Source organism: Xyrauchen texanus, chromosome 29 (genome assembly GCF_025860055.1).
Source record: "Xyrauchen texanus isolate HMW12.3.18 chromosome 29, RBS_HiC_50CHRs, whole genome shotgun sequence".
Taxonomy (NCBI): Eukaryota; Metazoa; Chordata; class Actinopteri; order Cypriniformes; family Catostomidae; genus Xyrauchen; species Xyrauchen texanus.
The window spans coordinates 21,891,010-21,913,545 of NC_068304.1; the positions used below are offsets into that span (position 1 = coordinate 21,891,010).

General features: G+C 45.2%; 1 protein-coding gene across 1 annotated transcript in view; it reads left to right on the plus strand.

Annotated features, from left to right (window-relative positions):
• LOC127623022 (hydrocephalus-inducing protein-like) overlaps positions 1-22,536 on the plus strand; it is a 113,174-nt gene that overhangs the window by 79,341 nt on the left and 11,297 nt on the right. Inside the window, exons 58-71 of the mRNA XM_052097237.1 lie at positions 2,911-3,146; positions 3,557-3,708; positions 11,304-11,481; positions 11,571-11,676; positions 11,916-12,143; positions 17,433-17,791; positions 18,994-19,154; positions 19,280-19,374; positions 19,585-19,798; positions 20,156-20,359; positions 20,809-20,935; positions 21,051-21,216; positions 21,527-21,674; positions 22,140-22,347. Coding sequence (XP_051953197.1) covers positions 2,911-3,146; positions 3,557-3,708; positions 11,304-11,481; positions 11,571-11,676; positions 11,916-12,143; positions 17,433-17,791; positions 18,994-19,154; positions 19,280-19,374; positions 19,585-19,798; positions 20,156-20,359; positions 20,809-20,935; positions 21,051-21,216; positions 21,527-21,674; positions 22,140-22,347 — 2,582 coding nt within the window. The remainder of the gene's footprint in view (positions 1-2,910; positions 3,147-3,556; positions 3,709-11,303; positions 11,482-11,570; positions 11,677-11,915; positions 12,144-17,432; positions 17,792-18,993; positions 19,155-19,279; positions 19,375-19,584; positions 19,799-20,155; positions 20,360-20,808; positions 20,936-21,050; positions 21,217-21,526; positions 21,675-22,139; positions 22,348-22,536) is intronic.

The window sequence follows — 22,536 nt, forward strand, 5'->3', positions numbered from 1 at the left end:
TGGTGTACGCCCCCCGTACCCACATTGTTAATAAAAGAGTGATTTCCTAATTTCCTGGGTTGCGCCGTTCTCACGGTACCCAGGCACTAAAGTCTTACAGTCCCGGCTCCCTGGATGCAGTCATCTCACCTCCGGACCCCCGGCAGGCCAGTGCTGGTGAGTTCCGAAGACATCCCTACAGGACCTCCTCCTCAGTCTCTAACCCACCCCCTGCCGGGTGCGCGGAGCAAGGTAAGTGCTTTGAGTCTTTCTCAGCACCCAAGCCTCGGGACGGAATTCTGCCTCCCGACGCATTATTACCTGCTTCCCCCCCGCTGTGAAGCCCCACCCGGTACACCAAAAACAAATGTCCCGTTAGTGCCCCTCGCACAGAGCTTGGACGTTGCTATCCAACCCGTCACGTTGGCTGGCCAGGACCATCTGACTCGGCTACGCGATTCAGTTTGCCGGGCTCCTGCCTCGTCTCGGTGGTATTGCCAGCAGAGGTTTCGACCCTGCTATTCAGAGATGCGAAAGAGCCTGTCCATCCAGCCGAGATGGCATCCGAGAGGGCAGTGGATGGCCAGATGCACAACAAAAAGACAAATAAATCACAGTCTCTAGTTTGTCACAGGTCCTAAACTTGCAGCTTCTAAATGCCAAAGACCTGCATTGCTGCAAGAAGATTCTTGGACAAACAGAACATTTTAAGAATACAACAATTATTTAAATATAAATTGCCGTTTGTAACATTCAAAATGTCTCTAAATCATCTCTAAACTACATAATGTGCATTGTGACAAACACATTCCTATTACAGGTTTATTCTCATTCATGTATGTCCAAGTATTTTGGCTATTAAGTTAGCATACTGTACAAAACTAATATAATGCAATATCTTAGAGGAGGAAATGTATCCAATTATCCAAATATGTAATGAGATTATTAAGCAAACAGTTATCAACTCCTACAGGTCAACTGAATAAAATAAGGCAAAAATAAACATTATTGTATTTCAGTTGTAATAATATAGTCTTAATTAACATTATGGTTATTTAACATATTGAGATATTATTAAGTTAATTGTAGCATTTGTTTACATTTATGCTTTGTGATTTCTCATACCTTCTTTAAATAACATCCATCACTTATGCACTTTTGGCCTCTAGCGTGTGAGAAATTTCAGACAGATTAACTGCAGCACACAGTAGGGAAGTACAGTACAGCTCCTTGAGGGAGGATGTTACACAATAGGGCAGTTTATTATGAACAAGAGGGCTGAACGGAATTTAACAGAATTTAATGCAGTAGTACAATACTGAACTGATGCGGATTCATCTGTGTGCGAGATGAAGAGAGGAACAGGATGGCGGGGAAAAATATTATCTTCAGTAAAAAGACAGAAGAAGATCACAATGTATGTAATTCTAACTATATAAGAAATTATCAACAAAACACAGGAATTCGTGGTGGGCATATTCTGCCCCCATATTTTGAATTTCTGGGATATTTTTCTCAATTTCGGGGGCAAATTAATACACTATTGGCATTGTATTTTTCTAAGGTATTTAAAAGTTTGTTTTAGACATATAGTAGCAAGTAAACAAGAGATCACCATATATATGTCAAACTACAGTACATAGTATTAATATTTAATACAGTTAAAACATTGGCTACCTTAAGAACATGTGAAGTTTGATCAGTGGTTAAACATGTTCAGACGGTTCCCTCATACCTGAATGAACGGCGGCATTCCAGAATAAAATGAAATATGCAGAAAATCACAGTATTACAGTTGTTGTATGGTGTCAGGGCAGAAAGTCTTGAATAAGCTAGAGAAGAGAGGACACCAGCGGCAGTTTATGCAAGCTGCTGTGCTCATGATCCTGTGCCCTGCGGCGCACAGCACGTTTTAGTTTTTAAACAGATTTAGCACTTATACCTTTCTTCTTCCCAAAAATTCTGAAATATTATGTATTTTTTTGTACTGTGTAATTGTGGTGAAAAATAACTGTTGGAAATTTGAATACTTCATTTTTAATCAACTCAAGTAAAAGTACTATTATTTATTTATTCTTAAAAAATTACTAAAGTACTGTAACAAGAGTAGTTGTAATTAGCTGCTTTCCACCTCTGCTCAAAGTGCAGCTCCACCTTCTGGCTCAGTGGGTCCTGTGGTGGAGCGCCACCTTAGGGCTCAGTGTGTCCCATGATGCAGCTCCACCTTTTGGCTCAGTGAGTCCTGTGGTGCAGCTTGCTCCATGTCTAGGCAGAATGGGCCCCATTGTATAGCTCCACCACTGGTCTTGGCATGCCTTTGGTGCAGATTCACCTATGGGCTCAATGTGTCATGAAGAAAATGTGAATGAAGGACATGCTTTGTGTTTATAAGTGGCATAATGTAAAAAATGCCCCTGAAAATCAACTGCAGTGATCAAATATTTCCCCTAAATAAAAGTGTCAATTTCTTACACTGATATTAAGTTGTAACGACCCCTTCAGTCTCAACCACTCAGCCATTAAATGCTTTAGTTTACCCATACTCTAAACAGCCACACCTGTTCTCAATTACCTCCTCATTGGACTCTGTATAAACTCACCTCATTTACTCACTGTTTATCAAGTCTTATATCTTATATCACTATCCCTTAAACAACTGCTTATATCCCTTATATGTTATTAGTTGTTATTATTTTTGTTTAGCCATATGTTATTATTATTTATTTTACCTTAAATAGTGCTAAGTATTATCTTTGTAGTTTTGTATATTGTTTGTTTTGTCATTATACACACTGCACTTGCGTTCACTCTGACTTTCGTCTTCATCCTCCTTCCATCCAAAGCATGACAGAAGTACATTGTAGAATGATTTTGTGTGCATTCTTCATTTAGAGTCATGGTCCTCACTCTATGTCACTGTACTGTCTTTAGGAATAGCGAATACAGACATTGCTACTATCTTTGTGGAGCACCGTATCTGTAAGAACAGTAGCATGCTGCAATGTGAGCAGTACAGGACCAGTATGGGTGTCTACGTTCAGGACGAGAACAAATTTGTCTTCAACAGTGTTCTGGTGGGTCACTCAGCCAAGGCCCAGATCCGTCTGACCAATCCAGGAAAAGTACTGTGTGAACTCAGCCTGTTCATCAAATCAGTCAAGGTTTGTGTGTGTGTGTGTGTGTGTGTGTGTGTGAAGAGGTTCTGCCACCATTTTTGTTATTCTAGAGCTGTGATTCCCTCCCATCACAGGTCTTAAAGCACAGAAACAAATGTAAATTAAATGTAGTTATAAAGTAACAAACACAGGTTCTGTATTTCTGGAATTGCATTATAATGCACTGGAAAGGTAAACACTAATTACAATGTAATAGCTGTCTTATTAAAATAAATAACAGGATTTACTCTGTATTTCATACTTGTTATTATTAGTTAAAAAGAGCACATTTCTGGTTTGGTATTAATGAAGGGTTGCTTTCAGAGCACTGCTGTTGCTGTTACTCTAGGTGTAACATGATGATGGCTTAATGTTGCGTAATTACCCTGTTTTATTTAAGTGTATCTTTTTGTTCATTTCAGCCAACAACATCTAATGCAGAGGTTTTTGAGTTGACTCCTACAAAGATGAGCATCCCCAGCCACTCTCATGCTTTTGCCACTATCACCTTTTCTCCTTTGGCTATGCAGACATATCAGGCAGTGTTTGAGGCCATTCTGAAAGGGAACATAAGGTAACTTATGTAACATTTTACAGTAAGGTTCAATTTGGTAGTTAACAACATTAGTTAACATGAAATAACATTGAACGATACTTTTAAATAATGTATTAATTTTATTTCATGTTAAATTTAACATACATTAGATGTAACATTAGAAAATTAATAAATACTGTAAAAAATATATTGTTCATTGTTTGTTCATGATACCAAATGCATTGACCAATGTTAACAAATGGAACCTTACACTGTAAAAAAAAAATCACAATCAATACAAAACAAAATAAAACTGTCAGATGTGGTTTCCAGAATAAATATATAAAAAATACAGTAAAAATGTAAACAACTTTACAGAACAATCTGTACATTTTACAGTTTAAATCTATATTTTACAGTGCAGTACCGTTGTTTATATTATTAAATGATAAACGTCTAGGTTACGTATGTAACCTCCGTTCCCTGATGGAGGGAACGAGACGTTGTGTCAGAGAACCGACACTAGGGGTCTCTCTTGAGCGCCGATATTCACCTCTGAACTATGAAAAAAGGCCAATGAGAGTTGGCAACCAGTATTTGCATGTCCCGCCCCCGGACATACGGGTGTTTAAGCGGCGCAAATAAGGGAGTTCATTCAGGATTTTTCTGAGGAGCCGGAAATGGTCCGGCCACAACAGTGGCTCGGCTCAGCGACATAGCAGGGGAGACACAACGTCTCGTTCCCTCCATCAGGGAACGGAGGTTACATACGTAACCTAGACGTTCCCCTTCTGTCGCTCTCTCCACGTTGTGTCAGAGAAGCGACACTAGGGGTCCACTTATAAAAGCGCCACGCGCTGAGCCGTGTACGTGAACTGCTGATACAGGAGCGAGCAGGTATTCTTACGTGCAGGACGACCAACTGTATCAGGCTGCACGTACCCTTCCCCAATGCCCCATTTAAGCCATCAGGATTCCTTATCGTTACCCTGGAGGGGGGAACAAGGTGCTGGCCGCCAACCTGGGAACGGGCCAAGCCTGGCCAGGCCTCTTTTCTCTCTATGTTTCTCGCATAGAGCAACTTAGGCTGGGGCCCTTACACGCATTGAGGGAAGGGGGTCTTAGCCCTTATTCAGGGCGGAGAAGACCTTGCGGAGGCCACGCCTACCCGAGAGGGGAGGCAAGTTTAAGTGGCAAAACCATCAGAGGCCTGACTTAGGGCCTATGTGGAAAAGTCGGTGCGGTGGTGGATCCAGCCTATAGAGGGGGGAACATACAGCATGGCAACCGAAGCAGCCGTGACTGCCTAAGGGAAGTACGGGAGTCCACTCGCCAGAGGGGACAGAACCGTGGCATTACACACAGGGGGAGTCCGAAGGAGGCCTTACCTGTGGAGCACCTATACCAGTGCAGGGTAGCTTGCGGTACCCGCAGTGGCTTGGGTCGGCGAGTTCCTCCGCTGAACTGCGACCCACGAGGGCTAGGGAGGAATCAACCAGTGTCCCAAACCTGAGATCTCCTGGGAATGAAGGCGCACTGTTTCCCCTGGTTAGGGGAAAGGGCGCTAGATGCAAGCGATACACCTGGTCAGATCGTGGGCGTGCCACCGAGTTCTACGGGCTCGGTACCTGAGAGAACACGGGACGATACTGACTCAACTCGGAGATTGTAGAATCTCGCGAAAGTGTTCGGTGTTGCCCCGCCCGCTGCTCTACAAATGTCTGCTAGGGCAGTGCCCCTAGCCAGTGCCCATGAGGACGCAACACTCCTGGTGGAGTGGGCTCGGACCCGCAAAGGGGGGGGCACGGCCTGGGTGTGATAAGCCAGGGAAATGGCGTCTACAACCCAGTGGGCGAGTCTCTGCTTGGAGACAGCATTCCCTTTCTGCTGTCCCCCAAAGCAGATGAAGAGCTGCTCAGAGCGTCTAGTGCTCTGTGTGCGGTCCAGGTAGATACGTAAGGCACGTACTGGACACAGCAGTGAAAGGGCCCTCCCGGGGCAGTGCTTGCAGGTTCACTACCTGATCCCTGAAGGGTGTGGTAGGAACCTTGGGCACATAGCCCGGTCGCGGTCTTAGGATCACGAACGTGTCTTCCGGACCGAACTCCAGGCAAGCGTCGCTAACAGAGAACGCATGCAGGTCCCCGACCCTCTTGATGGAAGCGAGCACGATCAGCAGGGCGGTCTTGAGAGAGAGGGCCCTGAGACCAACTGAGTCAAGCGGCTCGAAGGGGGGTCTCTGGAGTCCCGTAAAGATGACCGAGAGATCCCAGGAGGGGAACAGGTTAGGCCGGGAGGGAGCTATCCTCCAGGCACCTTTTAGGAACCTGACGATTAAGTCGTGCTTACCAAGAGACTTTCCGTCTACCGTGTTGTGGTGGGCCGCGATAGCGGCGACATACACCTTGAGGGTGGAGGGGGACAGCCTCCTCTCCAGCCTCTCCTGAAGAAACAGGAGCACTGACCTAACTGCGCACTTCTGCGGGTCTTCGGCTCGGGAAGAACACCAGTCCGCGAACAGACGCCACTTTAGGGCGTAAAGATGCCTGATAGAGGGGGCTCTGGCTTGATTGATTATATCTACGACGGCAGATGGTAGACCGGCTAGATCTTCCGCATCCCGTCCAGGGGCCAGACGTGGAGGTTCCAGAGGTCTGGGTGCGGGTGCCAGAGCATGCCCCGTCCCTGAGAAAGAAGGTCCTTCCTCAGGGGAATTCGCCAGGGAGGGGCTGTCGTGAGGAGTGTGAGGTCCGAAAACCATGTCCGGGTAGGCCAGTAGGGGGCTACCAGAGTGACTTGCTCCTCGTCCTCCCTGACCTTGCATAGCACCTGTGCAAGAAGGCTCACTGGGGGAAATGCGTACTTAAGCAGCCCCGTGGGCCAGCTGTGTGCCAGCGCATCTTCCCCGAGGGCAGCCTCTGTCCGGGCATACCAGAGCGGGCAGTGGGAGGTTTCTTGGGAGGCAAACAGGTCTACCTGGGCCTTGCCGAACCGGTCCCAAATCAGCTGGACCGACTGGGGGTGGAGTCTCCAGTCTCCGCCGGGTAAGCTTTGTCTTGACAGCGCGTCCGCCATCACATTGAGGTTGCCGGGGATGTGAGTGGCGTGCAGTGACTCCAGTCGCTGCTGACTCCATAGGAGGAGACGACGGGCGAGCTGTGACATGTGGAGGGAGCGTACTCCGCCTTGGCGGTTTATGTAGGCTACGACCGTGGTGCTGTCTGTCCTGACTAAGACGTGTTTGTGCCGAATTAACGGAAGAAACTTCTGCAGGGCCAGAAAAACAGCCAGCAGCTCTAGGCAGTTGATGTGCCAGCGCAGCGGGCCTCGGTTCCACCGGCCTGCGGCTGCGCGCCCATTGCACACGGCGCCCCAACCCAATTTGGAAGCGTCGGTCGTGACCAGAACGCATCGGGACACCTGCTGCAAGGGTACTCCAGCCCTTAGAAAGCAAAGGTCTGCCCAGGGTTTGAAGGTCTGGCGGCAGGCAGAGGTAACTTTTATGTTGTGCATGCCGCAGCGCCATGCTCGTCTCGGGACTCGAGTCCGGAGCCAGTGCTGAAGTGGTCTCATATGCATCAACCCCAGCGTCGCGGCCGCCGCGGAGGATGCCATATGCCCCAGGAGCTGTTGGAAACGTTTTAGCGGGACCACGGCGCCTGGCTTGAAGGAAGCGAGGCATTTCAGCACTGACTGAGCACGCTCGTTGGAGAGACGTGCTGTCATTGAGACTGAGTCTAACTCCAGACAGAGAAAAGAGATGCTCTGGACCGGGGAGAGCTTGCTCTTTTCCCAGTTGACCTGAAGCCCCAAACGGCTGAGGTGCCTGAGCACCTGGTCTCTGTGTGCGCATAGTAACTCTCGAGAGTGAGCCAGTATGAGCCAGTCGTCGAGGTAATTGAGTATGCGTATGCCGGCTACTCGGAGCGGGGCAAGAGCTGCCTCTGCGACTTTCGTGAAGACGCGAGGGGACAGAGACAGGCCGAAGGGGAGGACTTTGTACTGATATGCCTGACCGTCGAATGCAAACCGTAGGAAGGGTCGATGTCGAGGGCAAATTGAGACGTGGAAGTACGCATCCTTCAGGTCTACCACTGCGAACCAACGGACGGCAGATAGAATTTGTTTCTGGGTGAGCATTTTGAACGGGAGTTTGGACAAGGTCCGATTGAAAACTCGCAGGTCCAAGATCGGTCGTAAGCCGCCGCCTTTCTTGGGTACAACAAAGTAAGGGCTGTAGAAACCTGTCTTCATTTCGGTTGGAGGGACAGGCTCTATCGCGTCCTTTAATAGAAGGTAGGTGATTTCTTCGCACAGGGAATGGGCATGTTGGCCGTGTACTGCGGAAAAATGTATGCCCACGAAGGGGGGCGGAGACCTGGCAAACTGAATTGCGTAACCGAGTCGAATGGTCTGGTGCAGCCAGCGTGACGGGTTGGGCAGTGAAAGCCACGCCTCAAACCCCGTGCTAGGGGCACCAAAGGGACGGGTTTTTTGGACGTACCCGGCGGGGCTTCGCAGTGGTGCGGAACAGGTAACGTGGCGTCGGGAGGCAACGTGGCATCCCGAGGCTCTGGTGCTGAGAATAAACTCAAAGCACTTACCTTGCTCCGCGCACCCGGCAGGGGGTGGGTTCGTGACTGAGGAGGAGGTCTGATGCTGGCGTCCTCTGGACTCGTCTGAACCGGCCGGCCGGGGAACAGTCGTGGGGCTGAAGGCGGGGACACCGCGTCCATGGAGCCGGGACTGTTGAGGCCTGAAAGCAGAGTGCCGTGAGAACAGCATTTGCGGGCCATATGCCCCAGAGACAAAGGAAATAGCTCTTTTATTGAGAATTTGGGTACCGCAGCCCCCGTTAAGGGGTGCGGCAAATGAAAAAACAAAGGATTCTCCTCCCGGAGAGCGGTCTTACCACCTCCGGAGCTAACTTCTTGGACTCTGGGTGCGTTGTCTCAGGAGCGCCTGGGAGCCTTCCGGGTCCTCGAGGGGGTCCGTGAGACAGGGGGCGTGCGCTTCCCGCGGTTTGCTCGACGCTGGTGCTGAGAGCTGGGCCCGGGTTGAGGCGGAGCAGGAGCTTGTCTTCTGGCCATGGGAGGACGCCCTCGGCGAGCAGACGGGGCATGGGCCATGGCGGCAGGCTTGCGGCGAGGCATGATGTGAGAGATGGCCTCCGTCTGCTTCTTTACCGTGGAGAACTGCTGGGCAAAGTCCTCGACGGTGTCGCCGAAGAGGCCGAACTGGGAGACAGGGGCGTTGAGGAAGCGAGTCTTGTCGGCTTCAGACATCTCGACCATGTTCAGCCACAGTTGACGTTCCTGGACCACTAGCGTGGCCATCGCCTGCCCGAGCGCTTGCGCTGTGACCTTCGTCGCTCTCAGGGCGAGGTCGGTCGCTGAGCGCAGTTCCTGCAGTGTGTCGGGATCAGGGCCACCCCGTGCATGTTGCGAAGTGCCTTGGCTTGGTGGACCTGCAGGAGAGCCATGGCATGCAGGGCGGAAGCGGCGCGTCCGGTGGCGCTGTAGGCCTTCGCTGTCAGGGAGGAGGTTGCTCTACAGGTCCGGGAAGGGAGTACGGGGCGACCTCGCCAGGTGGTAGGGGTACCGGGGCATAGATGGATCGCAACCGCCCTATCCACCTGGGGAATCACCGCGTACCCGTGGCGAGGGCGGACGAGCCTGTGGCGGTCTGACGAGTGGAGAGGGGTGCTCTCCACGAAGACGTCAGCTCGTCATGCACTTCCGGGAAAAACTGAACCGGGGGGGCGAGGCTGTGAGCGGCGTGCAGACCCCAGGAACCAGTCATCCAGCCGTGATGGCTGTGGGGAGGATGGAGGGTTCCAATCCAAGCCCACACTGTTGGCTGCCCGGGAAAGCATGTCGGACATCTGTGCGTCAGCCTCAGCCTGGGCGTGCAAGCCCGAAGGCGGCAGCCCAGGGGAGTCCTCTGCATCAGATGCCGCGCCCTCCGATGTCGCGGCGAGCTCATCGGCTTCCATCGCAAGAGGGTCGGCTGACTGGCTGTGAGGCGAGTCGCCGCCGCCTCGAGCACAGACGGGAATCAACGAGCGTGCTGGGGCACGGGTGTTCCAAGGGGGCGTACCCGGCGGTGCTGCACCCGCAGCCATCCCCAAATCGCCTCCATCGCCAGCCGCATCGTCCTCAATCCCGTGGGAAGAAGGAGCAATACGGGGGGCGACTGGAGTGGCTTGCTCAAGGTTGTAAGCAAGCCGCGACCGCAACGTTGTCATGGTCATGTTCTTGCAGTGAGAACATGAACCATCCACAAACGCAGCCTCGGTGTGATCGCTACCCAGACACACGAGACAGCGCCTGTGGCAGTCGGAAGCGGAGAGCACTCTACCGCATCCAGAAACAACACAGGGCGGAAGGGCATCTTTATAAAGACGCGTCCTTAAAAGGACGTTCAACGCCGCTGTGTTTTGCTCTTTTAGAGGAAATTACTCTTTTAAATAAAATCACTCTTTTAGGGAAAAAACTCGTGAGAGTTTTTAAATCTGCAGTGTCGATGCGTCCAGGGGCAGGAATGCACAGCCGCGCAAACAGGAGAAAGCCGCTGTTGTGCGCCGTGGAATCCAACAGTTATGCAGCAGAGGGATGACAGGAACTCGGTGTGTAGTATGCAGCAGTTGCAGACACGACCATCGGCTCCGAAGGAAATTTTCTGAATGAACTCCCGTATTTGCGCCGCTTAAATACCCGTATGTCCGGGGGCGGGACATGCAAATACTGGTTGCCAACTCTCATTGGCCTTTTTTCATAGTTCAGAGGTGAATATCAGCGCTCAAGAGAGACCCCTAGTGTCGCTTCTCTGACACAACGTGGAGAGAGCGACAGAAGGGGAACTTAATATATTAACCTTCTGAAACTGTAAAATCTGATTTTCACTTTATAATGTATTGTTACTCACCATAGTAATTAGAGAAGAGCACATGATGACATGAAGTTAATCAATAGTGTCTCTTCCAGGAGCAATGACCATTTAACACATAGAGACAGTGCTCAGAATCACTCACAAAAACACTAAACACCATCTGGGTAGCACATGTGAAATTAAAATATGCAATAAACATTAACTAAACTACATAAAATATAACACAGAACACCCCAAAGTACAAAACTGATATTAGAAATAAGAAGAAACATAACTATTCCCATAAAATATAATGAAATGTAATGGATCACACAGGGATTTCTGAGAATGCCCGATTACTGTTTTTTACCGTAATTTTAATAATTGAATACATTTAATAATTTAACTTAAAAAGTGCATGTACTCTCTTGTTAAATTTAATATATACAGGAAAATCATACTTTTTACATCTAAAAATTTTTTTTTTTTACAACATTTTATTGTAAAACTACATGTATTGTCTTTTTAAATATATATTTATATATCAAAATATATAAATTATATATATTTTTGTATTTATTTATTTATTTGTACGTATATTTTACGGTAACTACTCATTAACCAATTTACATTTTTTTACTGTAGTATTTTTTCAGTTTGTTTGCCATTAAAATTATGGAAATATTTAAAGTGTAAACTTATTTTTAGTGCAAGGTAAATCTGTTTTGTTTTGTGGATTGTTTTCCCTTTATGTTTTGCAACAGGCCCAAAGCTCTTGTGTTTGACCTAATGGGTGAAGGCAACTTGCCCTGCATCACTGTTTTAAAACCTGTTCAGAGAAATAATCAAGGTCAGCCGGTGCTACAGTTCAAGCGCTTAGTGGTGGGTCGAGCACAGACCCTTCCATTTGTAATCAAGAACAATGGCTGTGTGTCTGCACAAGTAAGATCATAATTAGATTTGCAACTAAAGTGCAATTTCTCAACCTCAATGAGTCATTGGAATAATCTTTGATCCCCTGATATTTGCAGGTTAGCATTATTCTACAATATCACCTGGAAGTTTTCACTCTGAAAGCGGCTCCTGGCACTACATGCAGACTTGCCTCTTCGCATATAGAAAGTGATCCTGGAAAAGGTATGAAATCAGCCATCATATTACGCCTATCATTTTGCTATATTAGAGATGAACTCTAGCCAATCATTGCAAGGTTTATTGTTGTTACTCATTTAGAAACAATGTCGTATAATGGGTGTTCAGCTTGACATGCAACAATAACCAATAAGTTGGAAGTTGGAATTGAACAGTAAAGAATAGATTACCTCAAGGCATACAACAATAAGACATGAAAATGATTTTTTTTCTTTGCTCTTCAGAGACACAGATAGCTTATGTAGCCTCTCTGACACTTCTGGCTGGGCAAGAAGCACACTTCCAGGTTGGGTTTCATCCAAAGGTGGCTCAGAGGTTTGAGGCTAGCATGAAGTTAATGGTGCAGGATAACCAATATGATCAGACAGCGGTGCAGCTTGTGGGTGAGGGTTACCATGACATCATCATCCTGGACAACATTGGCAGCAAAGTTCAGCAGGACAGTGTTGAAAGTAAGTTATAAGGCAGAGGACATTCTAAACTAAAATTATTTTTCCAGTGCAAAGTTCTATATAGTTAGTGCTTGGGAAATACAAGATAGCAATTTGCTTGTTGAAAAATAAAACTTAAAGTCCCCATGAAATTGCTTGACGAGCCAATTTTACTTCCTGTGTTTAAATTTTTCCTATTAAAACAGGAAGTTTGGGTTTGATTTATTGTTGGTCCCTTTCCTTTTTTATAGTCAATTGGTTTAGTTATGAAAAAGCCATGAACCAAGATTTGCTAGTTGGTGGCAGGTGGTATTAGGAGGGACATTCATTGGTTTAAAATTGTATTTGATCTTGTATTCCCTTAATCATTTATATGTAAAGTATTATGAATTGCCATTGTGAATGAAATGTACTATATAAATAAACTTGCATTGCCTATTCTAGAGATCATTTAAACTGACAAATATTAAATCTACTGTTTGTAGTTCAAGACTATCATCATTGTTTTAGGTCCGCTTTCTCCGAAGTGATAGACTGTACATTTTAAATGTGTATATCTGCTAAAAGCTATTTTGTCAACTTTTAAGAGTACACTACCATTTAGATGGTCTCAAAGCAAATAGACAAATAGGCACAAAACACACATTTTAATAGAGTACTGAATAGAGAACTGAAAACTAGTGGTCGACTGATATGGGCTTTTTAATTGGCTGATGCCGATATCCAGAGAGCAGGGTGGCTGATAGACCGATACAATGCCGATATATCACACAATTTAATATAGTAATAACATAAAATTTCACATAAAACATTTTTTTTTATTTATAATATTGTATTTTAAATGGCAGATAGCAGATACTTCAGATTTCTGTTTAGTCATCAAATTTTAGTAATTTATTTGCACATGAAGAAATTGTTATATTAAATATTAGGAAGAATGAAATAGCAGTTCACACAGTAGTCCAGCAACCATGGATATCATGTCCACGTTAGCAATCGCATTTTCTCATAAAAATACAGAATCAAACCAATTGTACATAAAGTGCATAGTGAATAGGACATTTATTATCCACAATATTCCTAAATCCCATGACGCTTTGTGGGTGGAACTTCCGGTTAAGCGTAAACATTTGTTATGCTATGTACTTACGCAGCATTAAAAATAACAGAAACTTTAGAACAAATGATCACAGAATTATAGTGAGGCGATATTGTTCTTGTTCTTCCTCACCTATCTGTTGATGATTATGTATTCCAGGATGATGGACAAAAATTGCAAATAGAAGCATTTAAGTTATTTTGTTGAGTCTTTATCCATCAATGGATAAACCTGAGCAGACTAACCTGAAAAGTGATGTAGCATATTTGCGCATTCTCAGCGGTAAAGTTGGACATCTTTTGAGAACTGTAGATAATTATGGTTACTTTAAAGCATATATTGTGTCTAGTCATAACCTGAAGAGTTTGTGTACCAATATTATGTACTTTCTGCAGATACAGGGGAGGTCCAGAGAGCAGGATGCTCGTGTATTACAGGACTCAGGCGATAATACTGTCATGCTGCCGTTTTTTGGATAAAATAAAATAATTTCGCGGGAGATGACGTAGTAAACTCAATCTAGCTTTATAATTGTTAGTTTAAATACTTAATCTCCTTATCTAAATGCTATAACTTACATGAAATGTTTTAGTGTTGACTGAACAACTGATCCTGTTGATAGATTTAATTTATTGTTCTTGTGTAGGAAATAATGATGTCTTATCAGCCACACAATAAACTAGAGTACAAAAAGAACTACATACAATACAATAAACATATTTATTTGGACATTATACACATTGCACTCAAATGTTCAGTGTTCTCTGTAAAGCAACTATAAAACAGTATGTATTATAAAAAGCACTGTACAAATAAATGTAATTGATTCTGAATTAATGTCAACACTGTATCCCAAATCCCCTTTTCACCTTAAGGCAACACAAGCACATTCTTCAAAGACAGAATGTGATAAAACATCTCACTACTGTACATGTTTCATCTAATAATTATGGTCTTCCTCTGTAGAATTGATCCATTTAACATCACAGCATGAAAACAGTTGAAAACATCATCACTACTCACAGATAGTTCAGGAGAACGTCTAGGTTACGTATGTAACCTCCATTCCCCGATGGAGGGAACGAGACGTTGTGTCGGAGAAGTGACACTAGGGGTCTCTCTTGAGCGCCGATATATACCTCTGTTCTATGAAAAAAGGCCAATGAGAAGTTGGCAAATGGTATTTGCATATCCCGCCCCCGGACATACGGGCATTTAAGTGGCGCGAATACGGGAGTTCATTCAGAATTTTTCTGAGGAGCCGGAAATGGTCCGGCCACAACAGTGGCTCGGCTCAGCGACGTGGTGGGGAAGACACAACGTCTCGTTCCCTCCATCGGGGAACGGAGGTTACATACGTAACCTAGACGTTCCCCTTCTGTCGCTCTCTCCACGTTGTGTCGGAGAAGTGACACTAGGGGTCCCACTTCAATCATGCCATGCGCTGAGCCGTGTACGTGAACTGCTGATACAGGAGCGGGCAGGTATTCTTACGTGCAAAGGCGACCAGCTGTATCAGGCTGCACGTACCCTTCCCCAATGCCCCATTAAAGTCATCAGAATCCTTCTGGTTACCCTAGTGAGGGGAACAAGGTGATGCTTGCCAACCTGGGAATGGGCCAAGCCTGGCTGGGCCTCTTTTCTCTCTATGTTTCTCGCATAGAGCAACTACGGCCGGGGCCCTTGCATGCATTAAGGGAAGGGAGTCTTACCCCATTTCCTATTCTTTCAAGGAGAGAAGACCCTGCGGAGACCACACCTAGCCTGCAGGGGAGGCAAAGAGTGGCGAAAACATCACATGGCCGCTTAGGTCCTATGTGGGAAAGTTGGCGCGGTGGTAGATCCAGCCTCGTGGAGGGGGGAAGCTACAGCACGGCGACCGAGGCAGCTGGAACTGCCTAAGGGAGACACGGGAGTCCGCTCGTGAGGGGACAGTACCGCGGAATTACACACAGGGGGAGTCTGAACAGGAGGCCTTAACCTGTGGAGCACCTATTCCAGTACAGGGTAGATTGAGTATCCGTAGTGGCTTGGGTCGGCGAGTTCCTCCACTGAACTGCAGACCCAAAAGTGCTAGGGAGGAATCAACCAGAGATCCAAAAGATGGGGTCTCCTGGGAACAAAGGCACACTATTTTACCTCGGCTGAGGGAAAGGGCACTAGGTGCAAGCGATTCACCCGGCCAGATCATTAGCATGTTACCGAGTTCTACGGGCTCAGACCTAAGAGAACATGGGACGATATTAACACAGGGGCACGGCCTGGGTGTGATAAGCCAGTGAAATTGCGTCGACAACCCAGTGGGTGAGCCTCTGTTTGGAGACAGCGTTCCCTTTCTGCTGTCCCCCGAAGCAGACAAAGAGCTGCTCAGAACGTCTAGAGCTCTGCGTGCGGTCAAGATAGATACGCAAAGCACGTACCGGACACAGCAACGAAAGGGCAGGGTCTGCCTCCTCCCAGGGCAGCGCTTGCAGGTTCACCACCTGATCCTGAAGGGTGTGGTAGGAACCTTGGGCACGTATCCCGGTTGCGGTCTCAGGATCACATATGTGTCTGCCGGACCGAACTCCAGGCAAGTGTCGCTGACAGAGAATGTTTGCAGGTCCCCGACCCTCTTGATGGAGGCGAGCGCGATCAGCAGGGCCGTTTGGAGAGAGAGGGCCCTGAGTCCAGCTGAATCTAGCGGCTTGAAGGGGGGGGGTCTCCGGAGGCCCAGGAGGGGAGCAGGCTTGGCCGGGAGGAAGTTAGCCTCCGGGCACCTTTTAGGAACCTGATAATTAAGTCGTGCTTACCCAGAGACTTGCCGTCTATTGTGTCGCGGTGAGCCGCGACGGCGGCAACATACACCTTGAGGGTGGAGGGGGACAGTGTCCCCTCCAGCCTCTCCTGTAGGAACACAAGCACTGACCAAACTGCGCACCTCTGTGGGTCTTCGGCCCGGGAAGAACACCAATTTGTGAACAGGCGCCACTTTAGGGCGTAAATATGCCTGGTTGAAGGGGCTCTGGCTTGGTTGATTGTATCTACGATTGTCGATGGTAGACCGGCTAGACCATCCGCATCCTGTCAAGGGCCAGATGTGGAGGTTCCAGAGGTCTGGGTGCGGGTGCCAGAGCGTGCCCCATCCCTGAGAAAGAAGGGGGGGGGCTGTCTCGAGAAGCGTGAGATCCGAGAACCAAGTCCGAGTGGGCCAATAGGGGGCCACCAAGGTGACTTGCTCCTCGTCCTCCCTGACCTTGCACAGCACCTGTGCAAGAAGGCTCACTGGGGGAAATGCATATTTGTGCAGCCCCGTGGGCCAGCTGTGTGCCAATGCGTCTGCCCAGAGGGGAGCCTCTGTTCGGGCATACCAGAGTGGGCAGTGGGAGGTTGAAGACGATCTGGGGAGAATAACGGGATGCTTTCGCCGGTTAAATCCCCTCGAAACCTCCCGCCTCCCCGGCACGCTTGCCTGCTTCCCCCGCTTCCCCATTTCTGGACATTTATCGGAGCCCGACCGCAATGGTGGATAATATAAGTAATCTCCGCTGTTGACTTCTTGCCAATAAAGTGAAAAGGGCACTTCCGGCGTGAGCAGCAATTTCCTGACAGTTTAAACGACCTGGATCGCCTGTTTAGATTGTCACAGATGGACCGTCATGATTTGCAAATGAGAGGAACCTTTGATCCTGATTCTGAAGTTTTTGATTGTTAGAATATGTGCTTTAGAGGAACATTTCTGAGCATTCTACAGGATGCTGAATCTGCTGAATTTGTGTGAGGTTTGTTTATTGGATATGTGCATATTTGCAGACGGTTTATGATAATAAAGATATTTATGATCATTTCCTTTTTATCATTAGACAAGACAGTTAAAAGTTACAGGAAACCTAAAGGAGACAGAGGGGGAATGAAACAGGCGAGCACTTTAACATTATGAGCTCAAACACGTCTGCCTTGGCTCTGATATGCGTACTGTTTAAAGTAGACTGTTGCACACTTGTTTATTATTGTAGTAACACCATGGCATGTAACAACAAAACAATCCGTGACTGGTCATTTACATGTCTCAGATGCTTCACATGCAAGCAGTAGATTTTCGGCAATATATCAATCGACCACTATTTCAAACATATTAAAACAATATATTTTTCAAAATATTCAGATACTGCAAAAATATAAAAAAAATTATGGAATCAGAAAACTGTCAATTAATTTTGTGCTTCTCTCAGACACGTCTGACCTTCTGCATTTTGGAGACTGTCATGTGAGATGCACCTATCAAGAAACCTTGACCATGACAAACCCAAGCAACTCCAAGGTGCTGCGCTTTGAATGGCTTCCTAGTGTCCCGTATCTAAGCTTTTCCCCACAAGTTGGCCACCTGCATGCCGGGTGCTCCAAAGTTGTGACAGTGGCCTTCTTCTCAGAGCAGCCAGTTGTGCTGAATGCAGAGGCAATAAAATGTAAACTCAGCAGCATTACCTTTCAGCAGCCTATAGACCAGGTCCCAGACTGGGATGATTGTCACAGGACTGTTAAATGGATGGATGTAGACAACAAGTCATCACAACAGCCCACCAAACGGAAGGTGTGTTTTACAGAATATATGACAGATGGCTATGGCTATGACAATCATTTAATTTAAATTCAGTAGCACAGATTCCACATTTGATCAGCTTTACTCACTTAAGGGACAGTATTTCCATAACTTTATGAGCACTGAAGGCAGAACAGACAGACATTTAATTCATTTAATATAAATATGGAATGAGTTTAAGTTTAAAATACTTACAGAAATACAGCCAGTGATTTTATTATTTTGAGGATTACAACACTGGTATTTTCATGGCAATAATTAAAATGAGGGATTATTTGACTCACTCAATAGGCTACACATAAAATGTATGTCCTTCTCAATAATTTAAAGGGATAGTTCACCCAAAACTATCATTTATCATCAGATGTTACTTTTTTTCTTCTGCTGAATACAAACAAAGATTTTCTGAAGAATATCTCAGCTCTGTAGGTCCATTCAATGCAAGTGAATGGTGGCCAAAACTCTGAAGCTCCAAATATCACAAACACAGCATTAAATGTAATCCATACCATTCAGTGGTTTAATCAATGTCTTCTGATGCGATCCAGTTGGTTTTGGATGAGAACAGACCAAAATGTAATTCAGTGCTCACCATAAATCTTGACAGCATTCTCCTTGGGGACATTTCCTATAGCAGCATCTAGTGTTCTGTGCATGTGTCAGACACTATAAAGTGTAATCAAGCTTGAAATCATGATCATGCCTAGAGACTGCAATGGAAAGGTGTACAGTGGACAGTTTGTTCTCTCCCAAACCCAATTGCGTTGCTTCAGAAGGCATTGATTAAACCACTGAAGTTGAATGAATTACTTTTATGATGCCTTCATGTGATATATGGAGCGTCAGAGTTCTGACCACCATTTACTTGCATTGTGAGGACCAACAGAGCTGAAATATTCTTCTAAAATCTTAATTTGAGTTCTGCAGAAGAAGAAAAAAAAGTCATACACATCTGGGACGGCATGAAGGTGAGTGAATGATAAAAGAGAATTTTCATTTTTGGGTGCACTATTTCTTTAACTTCCCATGTTCCCAAATTTGATATAGCAGATTTACGTACGTCATTTACATCATTTGTTAATGCCCTCATTCTGAATAACAGATAAATGCTAAGATGCGTAGAGGTCTATATAGAACTCACTTTGCATTAAATATATAGCATAATGCTTAACTTGTCACTTTTCTGTGATCAGGTAGTTGTGACAGACCTAGAGCCTCCTCATTCTGTGTTTGAGAACTCCTCAAGAGAGGTGGAGTTAATAGTTAGTGCCACATGTGATTATGTCCAATATCAATGTGATATTGGACCCATCTGCTTCAAAGACACAATGATGTACCAGACCAGAGTCGTTAAGTAGGTGTAAATACACTCATATGATGAATTTGAGTGAATATATGCACAATGTTTGCTCAAAAATGTGATTTAAAAAAAAAAAATGTATTAAAGTTTTTATAAATGATGTTATGTGATGTCTCTAGGCTCCATATGGAGAACAAAGGCAGTGTTAAACTGGAGTATTCCTGGCAGGTTCTAATGGACAAACATAGAAAGACGACATGCTTTGAACATGGAGGTAAATCTTCAGCCTCTAACATTTTTTTCAGGTTAGAAAACATTGTTATTGGGGTCTGATCCATCTTGTAAGTTATTAAATATTCTCTATCTATTTGAAAGACCTGTATTTGAGATTCATAATTTACACCAAATGTACAGTAAGTAATGCAGGTATTGTGTTTGAAGATGTGTGCTATAATTGTGACTTCTGCTGTGTCTAATGTTTAAGGTAGGACCTCTCGCTCGGCTGAAGGTGGTAGGACACCTTTGAGGCCAGCAAGCTCTCTGCAGAATGTGTCCTTGCTGCTGCTTGGAGACCCAGAGCTCCCTCCCTTCAGTGTTGAACCAGGTGTAGGGTTTATCAGCCCAAGAGAGAGTCAAATTTTCCACATCCGGTTCTCCCCTCTGGACGTGGCTAAGTTTGAGGCCAGGTTGATCTGCAGGTCAGGCACAGACTCCCAAAATGTATAGACATATATACAGTAATTGATCATTTGTTCACCAGATCTCAGATCTGCAAAATTATATGCATGCTTCTTACTGCAGATAATGGAATGTACCATAATGTGTTTATACGGGTCAAGCTAATCATTGTTTTCAATTTCGTCAAGGCCCAAATTCAAGTCCATATTATTATATTGTTCAACAGGATAGGAATCACTAACACTCTGTCTAAAATGACATACAGGGTGAAAATGCTCTGATTTTGTCCCAACTTCCTTTTGAGTTTTAAAAGCTTAAGTCTGTGTTGCATGATAGAGACTTTAAAATCATAAAATCATCTGTATTTTTCATTGCAGCATCCCTAATCTACGGGGTGAGAAGAGTCCAGTAATCATTGTAAGTGGCCGCAGTTTGCTGCCATATTGTCATTTCCACCTGAAGGATTCAGAGTACCTCACTGGAAATAGGCGCAACCCTGAGCTCTACAGTTCCATTTTCATGGACCCCAACACCAGGGTTATAGAGTTCACCACAGTGGGTATCGGCACATCGGTCCGCAGGTGTGAAAAAAAACTTTTTACAGTATCTTCCTATTCATGAACTTTATAGAACATTTGATGCTGTATAAGGAGTTGTTCAGACAGAACAAATTTTTGCTTCTGTCTGCTTTTTCTGTTGTGTTTCTATGTGAACAGCCAACATTTTGGACCATTGCACCACATCTTACTGTGTTTTTTCAGCATTTTGTGAGGAGCAACACGTTTGAAAGAGCCTGTGCAAAATTAAAAATAACTTCAGCTTTTGAGAAAGTGTCTCGAGACACCTGCAATCTGTTCTATTTCTTGTTTCTAATTCTGTAATATTTCAATGTTCTGTTCTCTTTAGCTGCGTCTAGCTTTTTTATTGCAAGAACACGTTCAGTCTGAATGGTCCCTAAGAGAGCTGATAGTAATTTTATGTGGGTGAGGTATTATAACACACAACCAATCAATACACTATTTTCTCTCAGGGAATTTTCTATTGTGAATCCCACAAACAAGCCATACTCTTTCATCTGGAGATGTGAGGACTCGGGTGACTGTCCTTTCAACTGCCTTACACCAAACAAGTCCATTGAGCCAGGCAAGGAAGTGAAGGTATTTTGTTTGAGAGTTTAATAAATGGTTGTGCAAATGTTCTGTTCTGCTGTATGAGTTTTTCTGATCCCTGTAGCGATATTAAACTTTATTGATTTGTATCTTTTGTCTCCAGGTTTCATTTGAGTACCAGGCTTTCGACCTGGATTTAGTGGAGTCCTTCTGGACCTTCTTAATCCCTGAATACAAGCTGTCTTTGCCCTTTCTCTTGGTGGGGACTGCTAATGAGCCTGTAGTCTATATAGATCGAGCCCACCTCAATCTGGGAAGCTTGCTTGTAGGTGAGGTTTAAATAAAATCCTAAATTCTGCCATGATTCAGAGCCAACTAGGATTTTAATTGGATCGGACATGGCTCCTTCCATTGGTTTTCCATTTTTAGTTCATTCTTAGTTCATACATATACAATTGAAATATAATTTTTTTGTTTTCTGCCACCTTTCTGTCCACCAGAATGCTATTTCTGGTGAAGTTACTTGACCAAGGAAGATATACTGGTTATCCCGGTTATGAAGCCCGGTGACACATGCACACCAGCATAAAATGCAAACTATTCTTTTAAGCAGCGGTATCTATTTGTCTTTGTGTGCAGGTTTTGAAACTCATCAGACTGTCTTTGTGGTGAATGGAGAAGATCAGCCATTCCATTTCACCATCCAAAAGACCTCCAGCCACTCTGAGGGCTACCAGGACAGCTTGGTGCTAGACCCGATGGAAGGAACAGTTCCACCCAAAAATAAGTGAGTTATTTCTTTCCTATATGTAACATCTGAAATTGTGCCTGTAAAGAAAAGCATCAGAGACTTAAAGGTTAAGTTCATCCAAAAATGAAAATTCTGTAATTTACTCACCCTCAAGTTGTTCCTAACTGGTAGGGCTTTCATTCTTCTATGGAAAACTAAAGAAGATGTTAGGCAGATTGTTAGGGACAGCCTCAGTCACCATATACTTTCATTGTATGGAAAAAAATATGTATAAATGTAAATGATGACTGAGGTTATTATTCTGCCTATATCTCCTTTTGTTTACCATGGAAGGAAGAAAGTTATACTGGTTTCGAACAACATGAGGGGGAGTAAATGATGAAAGACATTTTCATTTTTTGGTCTGAAAAATCCCTTTAATAGTAATAGCTTTCTTTTGCAGTAGAGATTTTATCTTGTACACTGGCAAGTCATTCTCCTTAACATCTATGTCTCTGACAGGATTCCCTTGGTCATAAGATTTACCCCTACTCGGGAGGGAGATGTGGTCTTTAATTTAGTTGTGACAGTGCAGAGGAAGCTCCAGCCTCTGACCTTGAATGTGAAGGGAGAGTGTTACTGTATAAATGCATGTGTACAGTTTGAGAGCCCTGAGGGATCAATCAAAGAGCTCTCACCAAACCATATTAATTTGGTGGACTTCAAAGAGGTATGAATTTATGTGAAGTCAGTTATACACACTTAAATGGATGGTTCACCCAAAAATTTAAATTCTGTTATCATTTACTGTCTTCCATGGAGCACAAAAGGAGATGTAATGTAGAATGACGACCTCATTCACCATTCACTTTCATTGCATCTTTTCTTCATTCAATGAAAGCGAATGGTGAATGAGGCT